This window comes from Rhamphochromis sp. 'chilingali' (assembly GCF_963969265.1).
Source record: "Rhamphochromis sp. 'chilingali' genome assembly, chromosome: 5".
Classification (NCBI taxonomy): domain Eukaryota; kingdom Metazoa; phylum Chordata; class Actinopteri; order Cichliformes; family Cichlidae; genus Rhamphochromis; species Rhamphochromis sp. 'chilingali'.
The window spans coordinates 4,949,668-4,971,155 of NC_137932.1; the positions used below are offsets into that span (position 1 = coordinate 4,949,668).

Genomic DNA, 21,488 nt, shown 5'->3' on the forward strand with positions numbered 1-21,488 from the left:
ATTTTTGCTATAGCCATAATGTAACTGTAATTTTTTTCTAAACTGTTTAATATCTGTCTTTATGCTAAGCTGTTATAATAACCTCCAGGCTGCAATGCTGCACTTAGACTTGAGATAATCTATCGTCTCATCTATTATCAACAGGGCAAATAAGCCAAATGTCAGCCTATTCCTTCATATAATATCCCATCAGCATTTCCCCCACCATCATGTATGATACACGCTTATCTGCACCATATGCTGCCTCCACTCACACACTCTAAAAGCCAAGACTTTTCCCTCTTTTCTCCACTGCTCCTCTTTTCTGACGCAGCTCTTTCACAAGGGCCTTAAGGCCTGATCCACTAATTTTAGCTTGGCGAGGAGGCAAAGACACAGATGGGACTCTTCTTGTTAATCTCATTTGCAAGTCTAAATTGTTTCTGTTTCTCTCCTGTGTTTTTCCATTTATCGCCTTTTACCGGCACCTTGATTGATATTGTGCAGATACGGAGCACGTGACCTGGAAATGATCGTAAACAGTGCATCATCACGCTCAGTGCTATTTACAGTGTGCATGTGTTTCTGTGCATGTGTGTGCATGTGTGTGCGTGTGTGTGTGTGCGTGTGTGTGTGTGTGTGTGTGTTTGAGGAAAAGAGGGAAAGAAGGACGACCTAGGGGGCTGTGATAACACGATCAGATAGGAGAGCAGGCAAACCCAACCTAACACTGGAGGCCACACACACACACACACACACACACACACACACACACACACACACACACACACACACACACACACACACACACACACACACACACGTATTACAGTCCTGCCTCATTAAGAACATGGGCAGATGCTGGACTAGTGCTTGATTACATTTGGATTAGACCATTAGTGAAATGCAGGATTAGAAGACAGAGTTGTTGTCTTGTTCACCATAATTATCTCACTTAAATCCTCCGATTTTACAGTTAAAGGAAAGTTTGACATTAGACGTCCAAATTGCTTGAAAATGACTTTCTTCTTCCTGCGCTGACAATATTTTCACCCTCCTGACCCACTGAGTGTTTTACATGATAAAGACTCAGCCGCTGTCATCAGTGGTTCAATTTTTTTTGCTTGTGACTAATGAAACATAAAGCCTCTTGAATTTATTTCCTCAGGACAAATCCATTCATATAATGGATTTCATTCATATCATTAACGCAGAAATATTTTTCAATGTGCTCGTGTGCAATGCTGTCCTTTGTCGACTATAGAGCTGACGCCTAAACATGTGATGTGGACACATTATTTGTTACAGTGTCATCATCGAGTTTCTTACTGGAGAAACTTATTATGTTGCACATCTAAACAAGTAATCACATAATGTGAAAAATATGTTCAGAAAAAAGGCAAGAGTGTTTTTATTACATGTTTATTACAGAATTAATTATTTTATGGGTGTATATATAATATTTATTGCTGGTTTTTGGATGTGATTGAGGATGTTGCACACATCAAATACTTCTAGTTATTGTTTTATAACGTCTCTGTCTGATGGTGGCAGTTTATGATAGATGTTTTTGCTCTGATTTTTAGTGGTTTCTGATATCTAGATTAGAGGGGTTAAGAAGGGAAATGTCTACGTCCAGTCACAAGCTAAAGCAATGACACCACAAACTAGAAAGAAGAGAAAGAGGGGCGAAGCTGCTTTGGGATTAACTCTGGAGCTGATAAACTCTCTGCTCCCCACATATGACCAACTCACCCTGTTTCTCTCTTCTTTGTTTTAATGTCTCCTCCAGTGAGCAGAGTATCTGCCAGGCGCGGGCCTCTGTCATGGTCTACGATGACACCAGCAAGAAGTGGGTGCCCATCAAGCCTGGCCAGCAGGGATTCAGCCGCATCAACATCTACCACAACACTGCCAACAATACCTTCAGAGTGGTGGGAGTCAAACTGCAGGACCAGCAGGTAAGAAGTGCAGATGCTGGAGGTAAACTTGTTGCTGTGGGAGGATTGCAAATAGTCTGGATTGTGACTTGACTATACTGAAGGAGAGTGAGTGAACCAATGAAGTCTTAAAAATTTCTTCAGTCAAAGTCTGTGTGTGTGCGTGCTTCAAACCTCGTGAAATCTTAAAGCTCACCCTCCTCCGCTGTGACTTGAGTGAAATCTTCTTCACCGTCTGTCAGCCTCTCCAACGGCAACAGCTCATTAGCACTCGGCTCTTTTGCACCGCCGCAGACGTGTTTGGCGATAAGACGCGGAACACATGTAAACAGCGGGGTTATCAAGCACAGCAGTAATCAAAAACTGACAACTACAAAGATGTCTGAAAGTGGCAGAAAACCTACAAAGATTCAGAAAATGAAAATGGAGATTAAATAGCCAAAGGGATAACTTTTTCTTTTTTGGGGGGTGGTGGAATCTGGAGGATCGGAGCCTAAACCAGCTGCCATAGGACGAGAGGCTGGGGTATACCCTGGACAGGTTGTCAGGCTTTTGCAGGGCTATCAAGTATCATTTCAAAAGTTAAATATTAAACAACTCATTTAAAAAAAGGTTAACTAACAGAACCTACGCCAGCCAGCTGATTGCATTAAGACACTAAGACTTTGACTGCTGAAGTTCAAACTGAATCAGTGTGCAACATAATGGTGACGAAAGGTAATTTAAGTGATTCTGAATATGACATGGCTATTGGTGCCAGATGGGCTGGTCTGTGTATTTCAGAAACGGCTGATTTACTCTGACAATTATCTCTAGTTCACAGTGAATGATCAGGAAGAGGAAAGAGGAAAAAAAATGGCGGTTCTCTGGGTGAAATGTGTTGTTGATGCCGCAGGTCAGACCAGAGTGGTCACTGTTTTGAGCTGAATGAAGCAAACTAAGATGACAAGCTAGTGAAGGAAATAAAAACACCTGAGGAAATAACCTACAAAATAAAACAGGAAATAACACGACAAACAATACACCTTTTTCCCTCGCTGTGTGTTTATACACCTCTCTGCATTTAATTATTAGTTATTATTAATCTCTGGCTCTCTTCCACAGCACGTCTTTGTGCCGTATTCTTCCCCACGCTCCCAACTGGCTGCCCCTCCCTGAGCCTGGTTCTGCTGGAGGTTTCTTCCTGTTAAAAGGGAGTTTTTCTTTTCCACTGTTGCCAAAGCACGTGCTCATTGGGGGTCATATGATAGTTGGGGTTTTCTTTATTTTCTTTGTATTTTTTTAGGGTTGAGACTTTACAATATAAAGTGCCTTAAGGCAGTTGTCGCTGTGATTTTGCGCTATAGAAATAAAACTTAATCGAATAAACTCACTCAGTTGGATATAAAATCACACAGCAGGGACTAAGTATTAAAGAGAACACGATACAGATGTCTTCTCTTCAGATGTTACTGTTACTGTGAATTTTGGAATTAAACTCAAAAGAATTGCCCAGAGCTCGAAGAGTTAAGTAGATGTCAGTGGGTAGCTGTGGAAAAACAAGATATAAACGACAGCATTTTTTCACAGCTGTGTTTCTTCTAAGTTACAGCTCATGATGTAAGCAACATAAAAATGAGAAACACAATGACTATTACAAGCTGAGCTGCTCTCAGACACAAAAATGTTTTATCTTTACAGTGGCGCAAAACACAGCGCACTCAGAATCCACAAATCCTTCCAAACAATGCAAGTTATGACCGTGTTGTATGTCTATGGGCGCACTGCCATCTGTGGATTTAAATCATTTTTCAGATAAAAAAAAAGAAGAAGAGAGAAATAACCTTGAAAAATAAAAACTCTCCGATAAAAGCGAAATACTTTCCAGTTTTTTCCTAACTGATGACTGCCTTTCCTGCATTCTCCTCTTGTCCTTCAAAGGTGGTCATCAACTACTCAATAGTGAAGGGTCTCAAGTACAACCAGGCCACACCAACCTTCCACCAGTGGAGGGACGCCAGGCAGGTCTATGGCCTCAACTTCGCCAGCAAGGAGGAGGCCACCACCTTCTCCAATGCTATGCTCTTTGCCCTCAATGTCCTCAGTGCTCAGGATGGAGGTGCGTTTTCCCACAGTACAAGACGCACACATGCACACACACTTGAGAAATGGAGGATGTCTTCTTATTTCATTTTATTACTCGATAGTTAGCTCCACTTTATTTCTCTCAGATAAGCACTCGGCACTTTTAATTCACAAAACTGGGCTGAACATGTGTGACTTAACACGGCGGGCAAAATGGTTAAAATGGGTTCAAATGTCATGTCATCATGGGTATGTGAGATTAGCTCTCTCTGAACTTTCCATGAACCAGCAGAGATGATAACCACTCCCTTACATTCTTTATGTACACGTGTAGAGTGATAGTGTGATGCAAATTAGTGTCAAGCAAAATTCAGAGTGTAGCTCTGAACAGTGGGCTGCTTAACTGCTGAAAGCTGCTGGATCATAGCCCATAAGAGTGGGCGATATAGTGGCAAAGTCATATCACAATATTTCAAGAAAATGTGTGACATTTCAGAAGATATAGGAAAGAAATACTGAATGCTTTATTGATGTTTGTAGTAATTTTAAAAAGAGCAACTTTTTCACTAAGTTGCTGCATATTTCCTTATTTTAAGTGTGAATCTATTGAAATGTGAACACAAAAGTAGCCTAGGTTGTGTTTACCCTTGAAATTTCAAAGTAAAAGTGTAAAATGACTGCTTAACACTTTAACAATAATAATAACTAAAGTTAACCTTGTAACTCTTCAGGAGCCTGTATGATTGGGTTGGGCTTTTTAATCAGCTGCTTAAAGCCTTGTTTGGCGGGCGTGGTTTGTGGCGCGGCTGAGGTGGAGGCTGACACACCTGAGGTGCATCAGCTCGTCACGCCTCCCCTGCATATAAGAGTGAAATGGGTCCTGAATGAATGTTTTTCCATTACATGTGGCTGCGAACTGAAAAGCTGCAGCCGGGAACCGTAAGAAACAAGCAACTGAGAATAAAGAAAGAAGTATGCTGAAAAGCATTGAAGTGTGGTCTTTACTGCCACACCTTGCTTTTCTATCACATTGATAGAAAAGCAAGTATTGATACTTTGTATATATCCTCTAAGTTCAGTATGTAGCCCACTCAACTGTGTTAAATAAATTGTTTTTTCATGAAATTAAAAAATATACCTCAAACATGCCCCTTTTTGTATTCACTTTTCTTTATTGCCTAAAGCACATTTAAACAACAGAAACTGGCCTGAAGTGATTCCAGGTCTCCTACAAACCCAGTTTCAAAATACATTAAAAGTTCAAAGGTGTGTTTTGTTGTGTTAGCTAATTATTTTTGAAATTAAAAGTCACACTGATATAGTGGTCATTAAATGAGAAGCTGCTTTCCTCTTATATAAGCTGCCTTTATAGGTTGAAAGTAGTATCGGTATTGGCAATACTGACCCTGTATTCACTTGGTCACATATCATCAGCTGTTCCTATTATCTCCTCCTTTGTACCCTCCTTGCATTCAGGGTGTTTTTGCCTCGTGTGCTGAAACACTCTTTCCATTTCCATCTTTAACAGATTTCCCTGAAATATTTTGCAGAGCACTGCGATTCATTGGAAGTTGTTGAAGTAGCTCCCTTTTATGTAATAAATTGTCATCCGAGCTCTCAGATACACTTCGGCACTTCGGATATTGCAGTATATTTTTATTTCACATAGAAATTTCCACCTGTATCATTGCAGAGAATGCGATATAGCACAGACCTAACAACCGTAGACTCAGCAACGGACAGTTCAGTCAAGCTGAAATAAAAGATGTGCAGGTCTGAGACTCATGGTGAAATTACAGAAGAGGCAGGAAAGGTTTCCTGCGGGAAGTGATCTAAAAATAGTAGCCATACTTGAAGTTGTCTGGATATCACAGAAGGTTGACTCTGTTCATCTGGATGCAGAGTCTTCAGCAGGAGAAACGACAGTTTGCATATTAGCGATCATGAAGCTGACCCCGTGGCTCATTGATAGTTTTGGTTGGAATGCAGCTGTACTGTTTATAAGGTTGGGGCTGAGCCTAAATTAGTCACTTGGAGCATTGATAAAATATTTGTCACACTGAAAACTTTCTCAGTGTCTTTCAAGGGGCAATAGAGACTCTAACATCACCACATCAATCTGTCATGACATCACTTCACTGGGGGCTTAGCAATAAGATTAATTCTTTAATCTATTATAGATCAAAGATAGAGCTATCTGACATGCAGACAGACACAAATGTAATTATTTAATTAATATAAGCTGCATTTCATTGTGATCCCCACCAGGGCTTGCTGGGACACATCAGTGGAAACAGAGCTGTCGTCAGTGTTATTGGTTCCATCTGTGTTTTTCCTGCTGTAAGCCAAAACGTCTGCAAAAGGTTCTATTTAAAGACTTCAGCAGCGAGTATACATACAAGACAGGCAACCTCAATCCTCCAGAGTTCTGTGTATATGTGTGTGAGAAGAGAGACAGACAAATGTAAACTGAGGAGCGACTGAGAGGCAGAGTGACTGTCACAGCTTGCCAGTTATTACTCCAGCAGCAGCAGCGGCAGCGGCGTGCTTCCCCCTCCAGTCCCCTCCAGCCTCTTAATTAGAGTGAGTTATTGAGAAGATCTCCCTCGGGCCCCGTTCTAGAGAGCAGATCTTTTCATCTGCCTAATAACATGGGATGGGGAACAAAGAGGCTCGAGTGACAGCAGCCAAACGCAAGTGCACAAACACGTTGGGGAAGCATGTGCACATCTGACAGATAGAGAGACTGATAGCATCTCAGTGCTACCAGCTTGCCATGATACAGCGCTCACAAAGGTTGTATCATAACACACACAGATCAACTTTTATATTTACGCACAAGTGCGTGATCAAGGGGGAGAATTAGGAAATTAGTTTATTCCGGTATGTTGTTTCCTATTTTTATTTCTCAGCATGGCACAGGACCTGATTTTTGCATATCCATGCTCTCCAGCTGATTACATAAGACACGTTCACACTTTGTAAAGCTGAAACCAGAACATGGGTGTTCCTTGCTTGTGCCTAACACCCTCTAGTGGTAAGGAAGTCAAAACCTGACCTTTTGTCCTTAAAATTGCTTTCACCTTTAGAGAGGAAATATTACATGATGTAGGATATAAAACTGAGGAGAGGATCAAAAAGGAACATATGAAACAGCCGAGCACTGTTTATTCTTATTGCTTTGAAGGCCTATTTTCTCTGGGTTTTACAGAAAGATGTAACCTGTCACTTGTAAAAAGTGATCACTGTGTAAAAGTGATAACCAAAAGTGCCAAATGAACTCATATTTTGGAAGTAAGATAGGTCATTAATGGAATAAAACAAAAATATGATTGTTTAACATTTCATAAAATGGTATTAGCCAAAATAAGCCATTTTTAAGACCTACATGTAAGACCTGACAGGTGACAAAATAAAGGGAATATTTAAACTCTCGACTCTCTATAAATAGGAGTCGTCTATTCCAGGAAGACATACAGAAAAGGATGCGAGTCATATGCTGTGGTCAGCATCCAGCCACCCAACTGAACACCTGCATTAACACTGTAAACTTTGGGGGTCACTGACCTCTCAGGCCCACCTGAGAAATCCTTGTATGATATGAAACTATTGATTGATCAACTATTGATTAAAGGGAATCACTGGAGGATGGTTTTGCACTCATCCACTAGACCTTCAGAGACTTAGCAAATCAATGCTGGGAAGTGCTGACGATGTTCTGGTGGCAGGTGGGGACGCAACTGCTTACAGAGGGCACTGGCACTGTTGTTGTTCTGGAGCTTATTAGAGCACCGGCCATTTGCGATCTTGTCACATGACACCCAAACACCAACTAAAGAATAAACTTTTGTTACTTATGTGACAAAAAAAACACTTTTGTTACTTAGTAACTCTTTATCCCCGCCCCCCACATGTTTGAGCCTTGATGTAAACCTGGAGTGCACGTGGATCATCTCGCTGTAATATTTGTGTGGCTAAGCAGCACTAGGCTGTGTAGCCTAGAGACAAAGTCGACCTTTTGAAACATTAAGCAGATATTCTCGCTGTGCTGCTGCCGCTCCTGGTGTTAGTTTCAAGAAGATGACAGATGATACTGTTGGTGAGGTAGGATGGGAGGAGGAGGGAAAGGCAGGCAGGTGAGGTGTGTGAGAGAGAGAGAGATAGTGAGGGAGATGATGAATGGAGAAGAAAAGGAGGAGGGAGAGGAAGAGGAGCTGAAGGCAAGAGATGGTTAGGAGGGAGTGGGTCTGTCAGTGCCTCTGTGTTTGCTGCAGCCGGTTTCTCTTCTTCAGCATGTCGTGTAGGTAAAAAAAACTGTGTGTGCAAACATCTGCATGACAATTCTGATTTTGAGTTTGTGTGTGTAGTTTTTGTGTGTTAATGGCTATTATTGTGTTATTATAATCCAGTAAATGGCAGAGTCAGTCAGGAATCATTAGCTGAATAAGGTAAACAAACTCAAATGGAACATATATTGGAATATTTAAACCAGTTAAAGCAGTGCAATACTCTGTTGTAGAGCGTGGCCTTTTTCAAACATGTAGAATAGCTTTTGTGTTAGTAACCCCTCCCTAAACCTGGTTCTGCTGGAGGTTTCTTCCTGTTAAAAGGGGGTTTTCCTTCCCACTGTCACCAAGTGCTTGCTCACAGGGTGTTGTCTGATTGTTGGGTTTTTTCTGTATGTAGGGTCTTTGCGTTACAATATAAAGCACATTAAGGCAACTGTTGTTGTGATTTGTTGCTGTATAAATAAAAATGAATTGAATTGAACTTGGCAGGCTCTGTTACTCACTCATCTAGTAGAAATAAATCCAACTAAACATCTCTTTTGAGTCCTCTATCCTCTATCAGTCGATAGGGTCGTTTTTCTCTTCAATACATTCTGAAATCAACATTTTACTTTTGCAGTGATAGTGTCATGGCACTTGGCCCACGACCCAGTTTTTTATGTATTTTAGTTTTATTCTTGGATTATTGTATGTTCTCAGTGTCATCATCACCAGTGTGTGAATGTGTGTGTGAATGGGTGGATGACTGGATATGTAAAGCGCTTTGGGGTCCTTAGGGACTAGTAAAGCGCTATATAAATACAGGCCATTTACCAATTTGTCAACCAAAAACTGCTGGTTTGAGGTTCAGTTCAATTCAATGCTGTAAAGGTCCAAAGCTCTCGATTTACATATTGATCTACGTCCCTACCCTTACCTATGGTCATTAACTCTGGGTAGTGACCAAAAGAACGAGATCGCAGAAATGAACTGCATCTGAAGGGCAGCTGGCCTCTCTTTTAGAGGACATCGAAAGGAGTTCAGCAGGTCACTATAATACACATAAAGCTCTGTCTGTGTGCTGGTTTGGTTGTCTGCCAGCTCCTTCCCTGAAGGTTCTTATCTACATCAGATATTGTGATGTCTTCATGTTGCCTAGCAACTACATAGCAGTCAGCTAAAGTAACCTGTTTTTAGCATTTATGAACCTGTAACACCTTATAGAAGCACCATATGATTTTTATATCATTACAGTAACATCTCACTTATAGCTTTAAAACTTCAGGTATATATTATGATGCCGTCAGGTTGCCCATCAGCCACTTAGCATTGGGCTAAAATTGTTTACATTGTTTGCTTATATGACACGTGATAAAAATGCATTTTAATTTCACATGCAACACCACAAACAGGCCAAGCATGCACGGGCATTTATTAGTAAATTAAATTTTGTTGGGTCTAAACCTGTTCTGGACAAAACCTGGATTCTAAAAATATAACATTAGGATCTAAGATGAAACACCATGCATGTGTGTAGGACAGGTGTCTGATAGCAGCCATGACTCAAAGCTTTTGCCATCGTTGTATTTTTGGGTTTCTGTTACTTGATCAATAGCAGCCATTAGCACCATCAGCCAGAGTCTATTCCATTAGAGGTGTGAGCAGTGGAGAGAATCGTCAGTGAGCAGTGACCCTGAAAACAGGCTGACTATGTAGAGCCATAAAACTGTTATGTAAGGGACATCTTTACGTAGACAAAAGGGAACATGGTCTATAGAGTTTTATGCCTATTTCAAACACTTTTACAACTCTTGATTAGATTTAAAGGGAAGTGATTATAAATCAACCAAAAAGTAACCAAAAAACACCACAAGATTCCTCCTTACTTACTTCCTTAATCCAGAGGAATTCAGTCATGAGAACATCCTTGACATTGACATCTGATTTAATTGTAAACCCCAAGTTGAAGTCTTATCATGTGTTCAATTAATTGCATTTCCTTTCTGGCTCTATCTGCAGATCTCACTTATGGTAGTAAAAGGATTAGATACAAAAAGCCTTGTAGCTCAGACAATAATGACTCTCGCATACAGTATATTTGATTTTGAGCCTCATCCACCAAAGGAGATGCCACAATGGTTTGTTTTTACTGAGTTTGTAACCACAGCTGACAGAATTTCCTCTGTTCTCAGTTAGGTTCATCTGTTTAGAAAGAGCAGCTCAGACACTCTCCAGACCTCGCTCAGCCGCTCTGTTTCTAGTTTTGGTGATTCATAAACCCGTCGGCAAGTTGTATTTCACCCCAGAAGTACTCGTGGGGCTCTGGCTGACATTTGTTTGTGCGCTTGCATGTGTTTGTGCTCATATTGACATTTGTGTGAATTTAAAAATTTAAGAGAAGGCCGCTCTCAGATGTCGCCTCACTGCAGCATTACGAATCAAATGACTTGTCTCTAAAAGAGCGCAGGAGTAAACAGAAGGACAGCGTTGCAGCAGGACATCTTCTGCTCCCCTTCAACAGTAAAAGTGCATGAATGAGTTTAAGCTCATTTACATGAAGTCGGGGATTATCATGCTTTTCACTGCACATTACTTATTATGGAAATGAGACAACATAATGATCAGTCGCTGTTACGTTCCTTGTGATTTTATAGTTAATTATCTTGACTGGCACTAATTTTAACTGACATAATAGTGCTGATAATGAAACATTAAGGTCAACTTCACTCTATTTGTGTCTTTTTCTTTCTTTCTGTTTTCATTTGCATCTTTAGGTCCAGCTCTCCAGCGCCAAGTCCAGAATGGACCGACTTCAGATGAGATAGAAGCTCAGAGAGCAAGGTATCATTTAAAAAAGACGTTTTCTCCTTCTTTGCAAGGCAGTCTATGTAACATGAACCCCTGTTAGCAGATTATTTATTTGTTTATTTTTAAGCCCACCTTGTCTGGCAGCTTTTGCAATCAGAAAAATGATCTGAATGAACTGTGGTGCCAAAAAAGTGGGAGAAAATTAGTATCTTGTCATCCATGAGAAGAATATTTTTAGTGAAGGATCACAGGCTCTTGTGAACTGAAGCAAAACTCATCCCTCCCCTCCTCTTATTGTCCTCTGTATCCCTCCTACCTTCCAGTGGGTCACAATGATAAAGACTGAAAGTTTTACAGTAATGGCTAAAACACAAGTAGTCCCCGTTTTCTAAATCATAGTGGCAGATTAAAATATACAAAGTAGTGGATAAGCAGTATTCAAAATGACCCTTAAGGCCATTTCCACGGTTTACACTGTGGCTTGCCTTTCTTCCACTGCGCCTGCTGTTCCTCTCTCCACTTCAGAGACGGACTCGGACACAACGAGGTCTTTGTTGCTGTTTTTAAACTTATTTCAGCTCCGCCTGCTGGTTCATCTAAATGCCGAATGCCAGTACTTAAGAGAACAAATATGAAGGGAATTATGGCTCTGTCTGATCCCCATGTCGGATGAACTGTTCCTCTGCCACAAAGGATTATGTCTGCGATTGTGATGGGAGATTGCGTGCGTTTGCGTCCTGGTCAGCGGAAGCAAATTAATTTCAGAGAACCGTTGTTTACTAAGCACCTCTGCTCCTGCTGTGCGCACGCTGCTGTCACATCAGACAGGTTGCTGCCTCAGATGTCACATCGCATATCTCCTCAAATCAAAGACAGAGATGTAATGAGATAGGTGGGATAAAGATCGAGGAGAAAAGTGATGTTGGCTTGGATGAATGAGGAGCAGGAGATGGGCACACTGCATGATATAAGACACAAAAACTTGTTTACTTACTAAAACGCAGGTGAAGAACAAATCAGGAATGATCTGATAGTTCAGGAGGCATTCTCTCTCTTTATTGACCTGTCAAAAGCTTTCGACACTGTGGATCACGCCATTTTAAAGCATAGGCTTCTTTCTTTGGGGCTGTCTAGACATGTTGTCTCCTGGTTTACTAATTATTTGAGTGACAGGACTCAATGCATTAAATGTGAAAATCTGTGCTCAGAACTTTTGAATATTCACACTGGGGTGCCACAGGGTTCAATTTTAGGACCTCTGCTGTTCATCATGTATATAAATGATTTGGGACAAAATGTGTCCAATGCTAGTATGCATTTTTATGCTGATGACACAGTTATTTATTCCTTTGGCTCAAACTTTGAAAAGGCAATAGAATCGTTGCAGAAAGCTTTGGACGTGGTTCAGCACACACTTCTGGAGCTGAAATTGGTTCTCAATGCTGAAAAGACAGAGCTAATGTTGTTTTCAAACATGAAGAGATTTCCTCAAACTGTCCCCTTGGTGTCCACTCTTGAGGGAAACCTCATAGAAGTGGTGCATACGTATAAATATCTTGGCTTTTTAATTGATGATTCTCTGACCTTTAAACCTCACATAGACAATCTTGTGAAAAAACTCAAACTAAAATTGGGATTTTTCTTTCGAAACAAATTTTGCTTTTCTTTTGAGACAAAAAAGCGTCTTGTAAATGCTACATTTTTATCTGTTTTAGATTATGGTGATCTGCTGTACATGAATGCTTCCGCCCAGTGTCTTCATAAGATTGACTCAGTTTATCATGCCTCCTTACGGTTTATTACAAACTGTAGGGCCTTGACCCATTGTTGTGATCTGTACGCTCGAGTGGGATGGCCTTCGTTGTCCTCCAGGAGGTTTGCTCACTGGTGCATCTTTATTTATAAGGCCCTGCTTGGACAAATGCCCACCTACATTTGCGATCTGCTCACACGGAGAAGTACTGTTTCTTACAGCCTGCGTTCAAGCGATCTTTTATTGCTCAATGTTCCATTTGCCAGAACTGAACTGGGAAAGAGGGCTTTTACTTATGCTGCCCCTTTCACATGGAACATGATGCAAAAAGACTGGAAGATAGCAGATCTTATTTCATTAAATGCTTTTAAGTCCAGATTGAGAGAGCCAGAGAAAAATGTTTTTAAAATGTAATTGTTATTTATAATATGTATGTAACTTTGTAATTTCAACGTGTTGTCGCCTCTTGGCCAGGACTCCCTTGCAAAAGAGGTTTTTAATCTCAATGGGACTTTTCCTGGTTAAATAAAGGTTAATAAATAAATAAAAATTCATCAGCACCTTCATAATTAGCCCTAATCAAGGGCTGTACAGTAGATGATTATTTATTAAAGACCCAGCTGGAAGATAATTCTGGCTCATTGGGTAATAATTATTTAATAATTATCTGTCAATATAATATAGCTCTTCACTTTCTTTATGAGTCATTAATTAATAACTAATACAAAGCCATTCATGTGTCTTATTAAGCAGATCTCAGTGGATCCTCATTACCTCGCTATTACCTCAAATAAAGTGAATGCTTAGTAGTAATTCATTTGTTCCTCTGGAAAGTGCAGAGCAATTAAGTTATTGGGGGATTATTTGTGAAATCAGGTATTTCTGAGTCGATTTTTTTAGTAAGCAAGCAGGTTTTTGTGTCCATCTTTGTTAAGTGTTACCATGTTGGGATGTGAATTCAAACCTCTGACTCACGGTGACAGCATGCGAGAAAAACTCACCATCTGCTAGAGCTTGAGTGCAGTTCGTACAGTGGTCTCATTAGACTTTATACTAAACAACAGCAATTAAGGTAATGACTTTTAGTTAAAACTCCAAAGAAAAACATGTTTCAAATAATTACACTATTTTTTGTGTTGTTTTGCCTCATTTCCGATGTGATTCCAAAGAGCTCACCTGGGCCACGCACTGTAAAGCGAGTTTCCTACGCCCAGAGTTACCAAATGAAAACAGACAGACACTGACAAAGACTCAATGGCAGGGAAGGACTATTTATACACACATTATGTAATCATAGGAAGCGGACACATCAGGTTAATGAGACACGGCTGGAACCAATCAAGGTAATTACACATGAGAAGTAAAAGAGACACAAACTAACAAAGTAAACCAGGAAGAAACTAACTAAATACTGAGCCACTAACTAACTCATACACACACACACAGCAATACTGGGGGTGGTGGGAGAAATAAACCAAAATACAGGGAATCAGATATAAGCAACAAACTCTAAACGCTAACAGAAACTACCTTTCCAGTTTAACAATAGCTAAACACCAAGTATCCTTAAAAACTAAACATCATCATATAGAAACCAACAAGAAAATGCATATTATGTAGATGAGAATACAAAACTTAATAGGAACTCAAAATCCTGGAATGATAATGAAACAAACATGAAACTAAACTATAAATAAATTTAAAAAAAAGAAACTATAGTAGAACCCATCCCATAATCTAAATGTTATAGAAGAATACCAAACTCCAAACCCAGGGGCTGTGACAGAAACTACCTGACACAAACGATGATTATGACTTAAGAAGAAATATCCCAAAAGAACGTGTGGAGCTTTAATATCTGATAAATATTGGATCAAGCAGTTGGAACATTTGAAATCAAAACCTAATGCCGATCTTAGCGCATCTTTGAGGCAAGTGGACATTTCTCTGTCTATTACTGTGCGATGGTTTTCTGAACTTTTCCTGTAGGTGGGTAAATTGTCAGATTTTAGGACAAGATTTGACATGTTTGATATTAAGTGAGCAGCTGTGATCCTTCTTGTCTCTGCAGGCAAATGATGGAGCAACAGCAGCAGCAGATGCAGGCGCACATGGAGCGGGAGCGACGGTCCTCCAACTCAGGTACTCACACGAAGTGCACAGGTCAGCTAAAGTTCAGCTGGTAAAAATAGTTCTTTCATTCAATTTAAAAATGGTCCGCGTCTTCGCCTAAGTGCATCTGAACCCACACAGGTGTAAGTGCGGATAAATATTGCACAAAGCGACTGAGTTTCAATCACTCGCTGCACTTTTCCTCTAGGTTCTCCTTTCCAAGGCCATCCTGCTGTGCTCTCCGTTGCCCCACCAGTAGTACCTCCACCGGTGATCATGGGCGGCCCACCTCCTCCTCCACCACCGCCAGGCCCGCCGCCACCGTCAGCAGGGGCGCCGCAACCTCCTCTCCCTCCTCCACTGCCCTTAGGCGGAGGAAGCCACGGGGATGAGACCTCTGCGCCGACAGGTCTTGCGGCTATGATTGCTGGAGCCAAACTACGCCGTGTTCAAAGAGTGAGGCAACACTTTATGATGTTTGGGTGAAATTTCTGTAAACCATGCGGGATATAGCTGGATTATCTCCTTCAGATTTGACTGACATACTTTAAAATGTTCATGATTTGCACATATCAGGGAGTAACCCACAGTTGTCGTTTTTTTCCCTCTGCTTTCTTCAGCCTGATGACAGCTCTTCAGGTGCCAAAAATGAAGCTAACCGAACAAGTGGGGGGAGTGGAGGACTGATGGAGGAGATGAATGCTCTGTTGGCACGAAGGTCAGATCAATACAGGCCGAAGGTCTTTTTCTCTCACATACTGTTGCTATATTAGATACAACTGGTCACTGAAATCTTTAGTTTTTTGTTTAGTTCATTCTGGAATTTCAATGAAATTCCTTTTTCTCACTTGAGGCTTCTTCTTTCCTCCAGAAGGAAAGCAGCTTCAGAGAAGCCCGAGGACAGCCAAAATGTAAGTGCGTGCGAAACGGAGATGGTTTGCAATTCATGAAGCTGAGCACTGCTCGCTCTGTGATTTACGGTGATAATTAGGGTAACGGTTTAGGCAGGGATCAGGATAATGTTGATGCTGATTATATAAGGGTGATAATGATCATTGTTATCATTTGTGTTGTGATGGAAACATCGAGAAATGATGATAAAAGCTCAGTAATAATCATTAATCACAAGGAAATCAGATTAAAGAAGCCTGGTTTCACACAGGTGAGACTGATATTTGCAGAATATTCTGCATCAAACTGCTGGCTCGCTAACGAGGATAATAGCATTTGTGGTATTGTGAGTGATGCTTACCAATTTCATTGTGCTTCTCTAGGATGACCCAAATTCTCCGTCGCCCAGCACTCGGAGTGGACAGAACGCAACGGGTGAGAAAACTAAACGCAGTTACGTCTGTGAAGGTTCTCAGTCATCCAGGTCATTGTAGTCAAAGGAGCTTGCAAAGAAAAGCGTCTGGACTTCTTTGACCCTGGAGAAACCATGGGGTCAAATTTGACCCCATGGTTTCCCTAGTAAACCAATGGGGTCGGATCTGACCCCATGGGTTCTCCAGGGTTAAGTTGCTTGAAGACGTTTCACCTCTCATCCGAGAAGCTTCTTCAGTTCTAAGGTCATATGGTGGGGAGTCCCAGATTTAAACCTAGTGGGAGTGTCCCCCCACAGAGGGACGAAAGGACCCCCTGATGATCCTCTAATCGCCTGAGCCTAGGTGAAGAAGCTTCTCGGATGAGAGGTGAAACGTCTTCAAGCAACTTAAAGAAGTCCAGACGCTTTTCTTTGCAAGCTCCTTTGACTAAACACAGTTACAAACCACGTTTGAAACACATGAAAAAGGTGTGGGATGGAAAAGTAAAAATATTAGAAGCAGATCCACAAACATTTCTAAGAGAAAGAAAAAAATAACTTTTAACATGTACAGAAGTTTGGAATTAAGTTTTTTTTGTTTTTAAATAGACACTCACCACTTCATTAGTTACACCAGTACTGGGTTTGATCTCCTTTTGCCTTCAGAACTGAAGGTGCTGAACACGGTGCTGATATCGACATGATACTAACAAATCATTACAGCATGTTTAACATCACTTTATTGTCACGGAGCTATTTTGGTTTTATTTAGGTGTGGTATCATCGTTTCTCATGATAGTAGAACTATTACAAGTTTTTAAAAATCCTGATAGCAAATGGGATTTCAGAGCAATGATAAATCCAGAAATGCATGTATGACTTTTTTTCTCTCTCGTTTTTTTATCTGATCTTTTTCCTTTGTCGTCTAGACGGAGCAAAGAAGCCCTGGGACCGAGCAAACTCTGCAGACAGGGCAATGGCGTCGAGGTGAGAAAGGGAATCCCCGCTGCTTGTCACTGTGAAGCAATACAGTAACAGCTAGTGTGACAGAGAATTATTTTGTGTTACGCAGAGCACGACCTGCGGGGAGTGGTGGCGACACAGACTCGTTAGACCTCGATAGAATGAAACAGGTAAAGAAAGCATTACCCAGCAAAATGTTTTGCTATTTTGTTAAAAGTATAAGCTCGTTTCCACGGTAAAGCAATCAATTGGTGATGTTTTACGAGTTACCCGTTTGTGCTTCAACAGGAAATATTGGAAGAGGTGTTTCGTGAATTGCACAAAGTGAAGGACGAAATCATCGATGGTAGGTTGGTTTAATCTTCTCTTGAAAACCTGAGGAGGATCATTTTCTCTCTCCTAATTCATGTTAATGAATATTTAAAAGGAAGCCTATCCAGCGGAATTGTGGGAGTTTGATAGTTATACACATGTGTAACCACTAGGTTGCACTAGATTCACAGAAAAGTACAAATGGATTTAAAACATCAAACTCTACAAAAGCAGTATCATGAATATTTGAATTTGTTACTTGCACAAGAAAAAGATGAATCCCTTTAAGACATTATAATAATAATAATAATAATAATAATAATAATAATAATAATAATAACTATTAGTACTATTTTTGTTGTCGTTATGTGCTAATCTGTTTAATATTATCCCAATAAGTTTACCATTGCTCACCAAGAGGATATACATTGCTAAATTGCACATCAACTCTTAAATAGCCTACATGCATAATATTTAACATTTGACATTTAGTGACATCAGCACGTTTATTAAATAATATCTAGAGAATGTTATAATAAAAGTCTCAGTAGACAATAACAGTGTTGATTAACTAAAAGGTTTTCTAAGTACAATGTAAGAACACATGCATGACAGATTGAAGGTATGTTGGCTATAAGATTATTATAGTATACTAAGATTAAGTGAAAATTTAAACTGGAGGCAAAGAAAATTAATTTTAGTTAAGTGGGGAAAAATTAGCTGAAATCGTATTCTGTACTTACAAAACTACTTATGAACTACTACTGTACTTACAAAATAAAATAAGATACAGAGGAAAAATAAAATAGTTTTAGTATCAGGAGACTTTGCGGCAATTTTTTTTCACAGCTTTGATGTGTCCGTGGTAAACAAAAAAGAAAAAAAACTTCTTGTGTCTGTATAGCAGAATCTATTCTGCAACTTCTTAATTAACTTCTTCATTTTTCTCATGAATTACAAACAAAATTAAGACTAAAACTAATAAGCAGATTATCAATACATTAACATACCAAAAACAATTCTATACAAGTACCATATCATTGTATATCATATAAAGCATTGTAATAAAAACCTAGCAAAAATACAACATAATAATGGTAATTGAATAAACACTGGCTTCTGTGTTTTTAGGAATAAAAGAGCAGCTGAGAGCAGCTTCTTCTGTTAGTTTAACTATCTAAAAATCCACTACATATGGCATTCAGTACACAAATAGGCCAAAGTATTCACAATAATAACAATGGTGAAATATCCCACAGAATAATTACATTCAAAAAATATATTGATGTAAGTAAAATCACTAAGTAACTTTTTATGTTTTACTTTGTTTGGCAATGTTAAAGTGTTAAAGTCTGTAGTGTAGCTGTGCAAGAGCAACAACACAGGATGAGTAGAAAATGATCAGATTTACTCAAAGATGTGTAAAGGTGTCCAGTGGTGAAGATGTGTTGGGAAATGTAACCTGTACTAATATTTTAAGCTTAACAAATTAAAAAACTAATTTAAAAAGGTAGAAATGAAATTAATGCACATATGAGTTTTGAATTGTATCAGTTTTGCTATTTTTGTGCAGGTTATTGCTCACAGTAGCGCTGCATGTGTCTGACAGTATACATCAGTTTTGTCAGGAAGCAAAAATAAACCACACTGATGATGTAGAGCTCTCAAATATGACACACTTTTTTCTCTCTCCTTACAGCCATTAGACATGAACTCAGTCGAGTTAGCACAACATAATCTTTCAGCGCGACCCCCCTCCCAGACGTGAGCCACCTTTTTTTCAAACCATTGCTCCTGCAGCAGCTGCTGGGGCCCTAAAGAAGAAGAGGAGGAGGAGGCGGAGTCAGGACGGGAGGCCCAAACTGTGACATCTACTCATCACGTTCAGCTGCGGTGTTGAAGCACTGGTGCAAACGTTGCTGTAACACCTCAGACGTGTCTGTGTAACATTTGATTTGTTTGTTTCTGAGAGGAATACGTGAATGGGGCGCACTCTCGCACCAGTTGCTCTCATTTCTTTGTCTGTTTGTTTGCCCAGTTCTCTCCTCTGTCTTTGGTCCAAAGGATATTTGATGCTATGATTTTAATTGCTTTACTTTTTCACAGATTTTTTAAATCGTCATTACTGTCACTTTCATTATTATTCCTATCATTCTTATGATTGTAAGCGTGATGTCAGTAATGAGTAATAGTAGTAGGGTAGTAGGGGCAATGGTAATAATGAGGAAATAATAATGAGAATATGATAGTAATGATAATGTGGATATAATATTGCACATCACTTTATGTCAGTGTTTTAAATTTTATATCGGTTGTTTTCATTTTGTTGTTTTCTTTGTTTTTTTTAGATGCATTTGCGAGATCATCCTCTTTTTTCTCTTCACCTGATATAAAATATTTTTTAAAGATTTTTTATCCTTTTCACAGTTATGTGTGGAACCATGGCAGAAAAAAAACAAGACAAAACATAAAAAACAGACCTTGAACTGAAACCAATGTTGGAGTAAACACAAATTTTGGATATTGCAATCTTATGAAATCCAAAAAAATAAACACTAAAAAAAGAGAAAATAATAAAAATAATTAAATACACCCGAGTATTTGTGATCATGTTGTTAATGAAATGTTTATTGGCTGCAAGGATATGGTGAAGTATTGTTCATTTTATTTTCTCCTTTTACGACAAAGTGCTTCCTGGTTTGAGAACAACGACAAAAAACAAAAAAAATATAACGGAAGTTTAAAATGAATTGAAATAAACTGTAAAACACGTCTTGGATAAATGAGGTGGTCTCTTTCCTTTTGTGTGTTTGTTTTGCTTCTTTGCAGTTTTTGTCTCCGCAACACAGAAATCTGCTGTCATTGAAACAGGTGCCATAAATTACTGCTGCTGAAACACATGTGAGCACTTTTGTGCAGTCTCAGTGTGTTTTTAAAGTGCACATTTGTGTAGCCTGTTTGTGTAATGAATGCCCCTGCAGAGATATTCAGTCAACGATCAGTTATGTGATACAGTTTTTACATATGATTTGGTGATGAGACCATTCACAATTCAACCACTGGAGTGTGACGTGTTCCTTAAAGACCACATTTACAAAATACAGTATTCACTAAATATTATTACTATCATTATATGAAGATTGCTTTTTAAAACCTTTCATAGTGAGCTGTGTAGTTATTTTCACATCTTTGTTTATATTGCTGTGTTTTCAAAAGAATGAATCAACCCACATAAAAAGCCCATCAAGACACAACATGAACTGCAGGGTTGTTGTTCACTGATAAAACTTCATATAACTTCTGAGTGCAAACACCGCACCAGCTGCTACACCACGGCTGTCCAAGCCGCTGTACTCGACACGTTCTGATTAGTGAGGCCAGCAGGTGTGAAGGACCACTTTGTTCTCATCGCTCAAACATATACACTCACCCGCTTGTTACAGCCACGGTGCACAAAAGAGCATCTCTGAACACACAACGCATCAAGCCTTGAAGAAGATGGGCCAGAGCAGCATATAAAGACACCTGATGTCACTAGTCAGATACAAACAGGAAACTTAGACTACGGTTTGCAAAGGCTCAAGACTGGATGTATGCTTGAGGTCACAGGTTACAGAGCTAGAAATCTCAATATATCTTATATTTTTATATTTTATTTTGTTGGGTTATTTTTTATACTTAAAAAAAACAAACAAACAAAATTCATTTGTGATGTATAGTTGGTAAAGTTAAACCAGGAAAAAATATAAATATCACCTATGCCCATCAAAAACACATTTTTTTTAAGTTGCCTATTTTGTTTGTTGCCCTTTTTAAAGTACATTTGGGATCTCCTCGCTCTACCCAGTGATTTGCTGTATTTTAGAAGCAATTATCATTTGATTAATGTTGCATAAATCAGGTGAGGTTCAGAGATATTTGCAGTAATATTAGCACAAGTGAAACTATGCATTTGTCATAGTATTAATAACAACACAAATTATTAT

At 39.5% G+C, this 21,488-nt stretch overlaps 1 protein-coding gene across 3 annotated transcripts in view; it reads left to right on the top strand.

Annotated features, from left to right (window-relative positions):
- Nucleotides 1–20,911, top strand: part of evlb (Enah/Vasp-like b) — a 55,295-nt gene extending 34,384 nt beyond the window's left edge. For 2 of the 3 annotated variants that reach the window (XM_080883612.1, XM_080883610.1), the window contains exons 2-13: nucleotides 1,772–1,940; nucleotides 3,840–4,017; nucleotides 11,026–11,092; nucleotides 14,884–14,954; nucleotides 15,133–15,380; nucleotides 15,545–15,642; nucleotides 15,796–15,835; nucleotides 16,199–16,250; nucleotides 17,157–17,214; nucleotides 17,300–17,360; nucleotides 17,479–17,536; nucleotides 19,202–20,911. In XM_080883612.1, coding sequence (XP_080739738.1) covers nucleotides 1,772–1,940; nucleotides 3,840–4,017; nucleotides 11,026–11,092; nucleotides 14,884–14,954; nucleotides 15,133–15,380; nucleotides 15,545–15,642; nucleotides 15,796–15,835; nucleotides 16,199–16,250; nucleotides 17,157–17,214; nucleotides 17,300–17,360; nucleotides 17,479–17,536; nucleotides 19,202–19,239 — 1,138 coding nt within the window. In that variant the 3' untranslated portion in view covers nucleotides 19,240–20,911. The remainder of the gene's footprint in view (nucleotides 1–1,771; nucleotides 1,941–3,839; nucleotides 4,018–11,025; nucleotides 11,093–14,883; nucleotides 14,955–15,132; nucleotides 15,381–15,544; nucleotides 15,643–15,795; nucleotides 15,836–16,198; nucleotides 16,251–17,156; nucleotides 17,215–17,299; nucleotides 17,361–17,478; nucleotides 17,537–19,201) is intronic. The other variant, XM_080883611.1, reaches the window with a different exon arrangement.
- The last annotated feature ends 577 nt before the right edge of the window (nucleotides 20,912–21,488 follow it).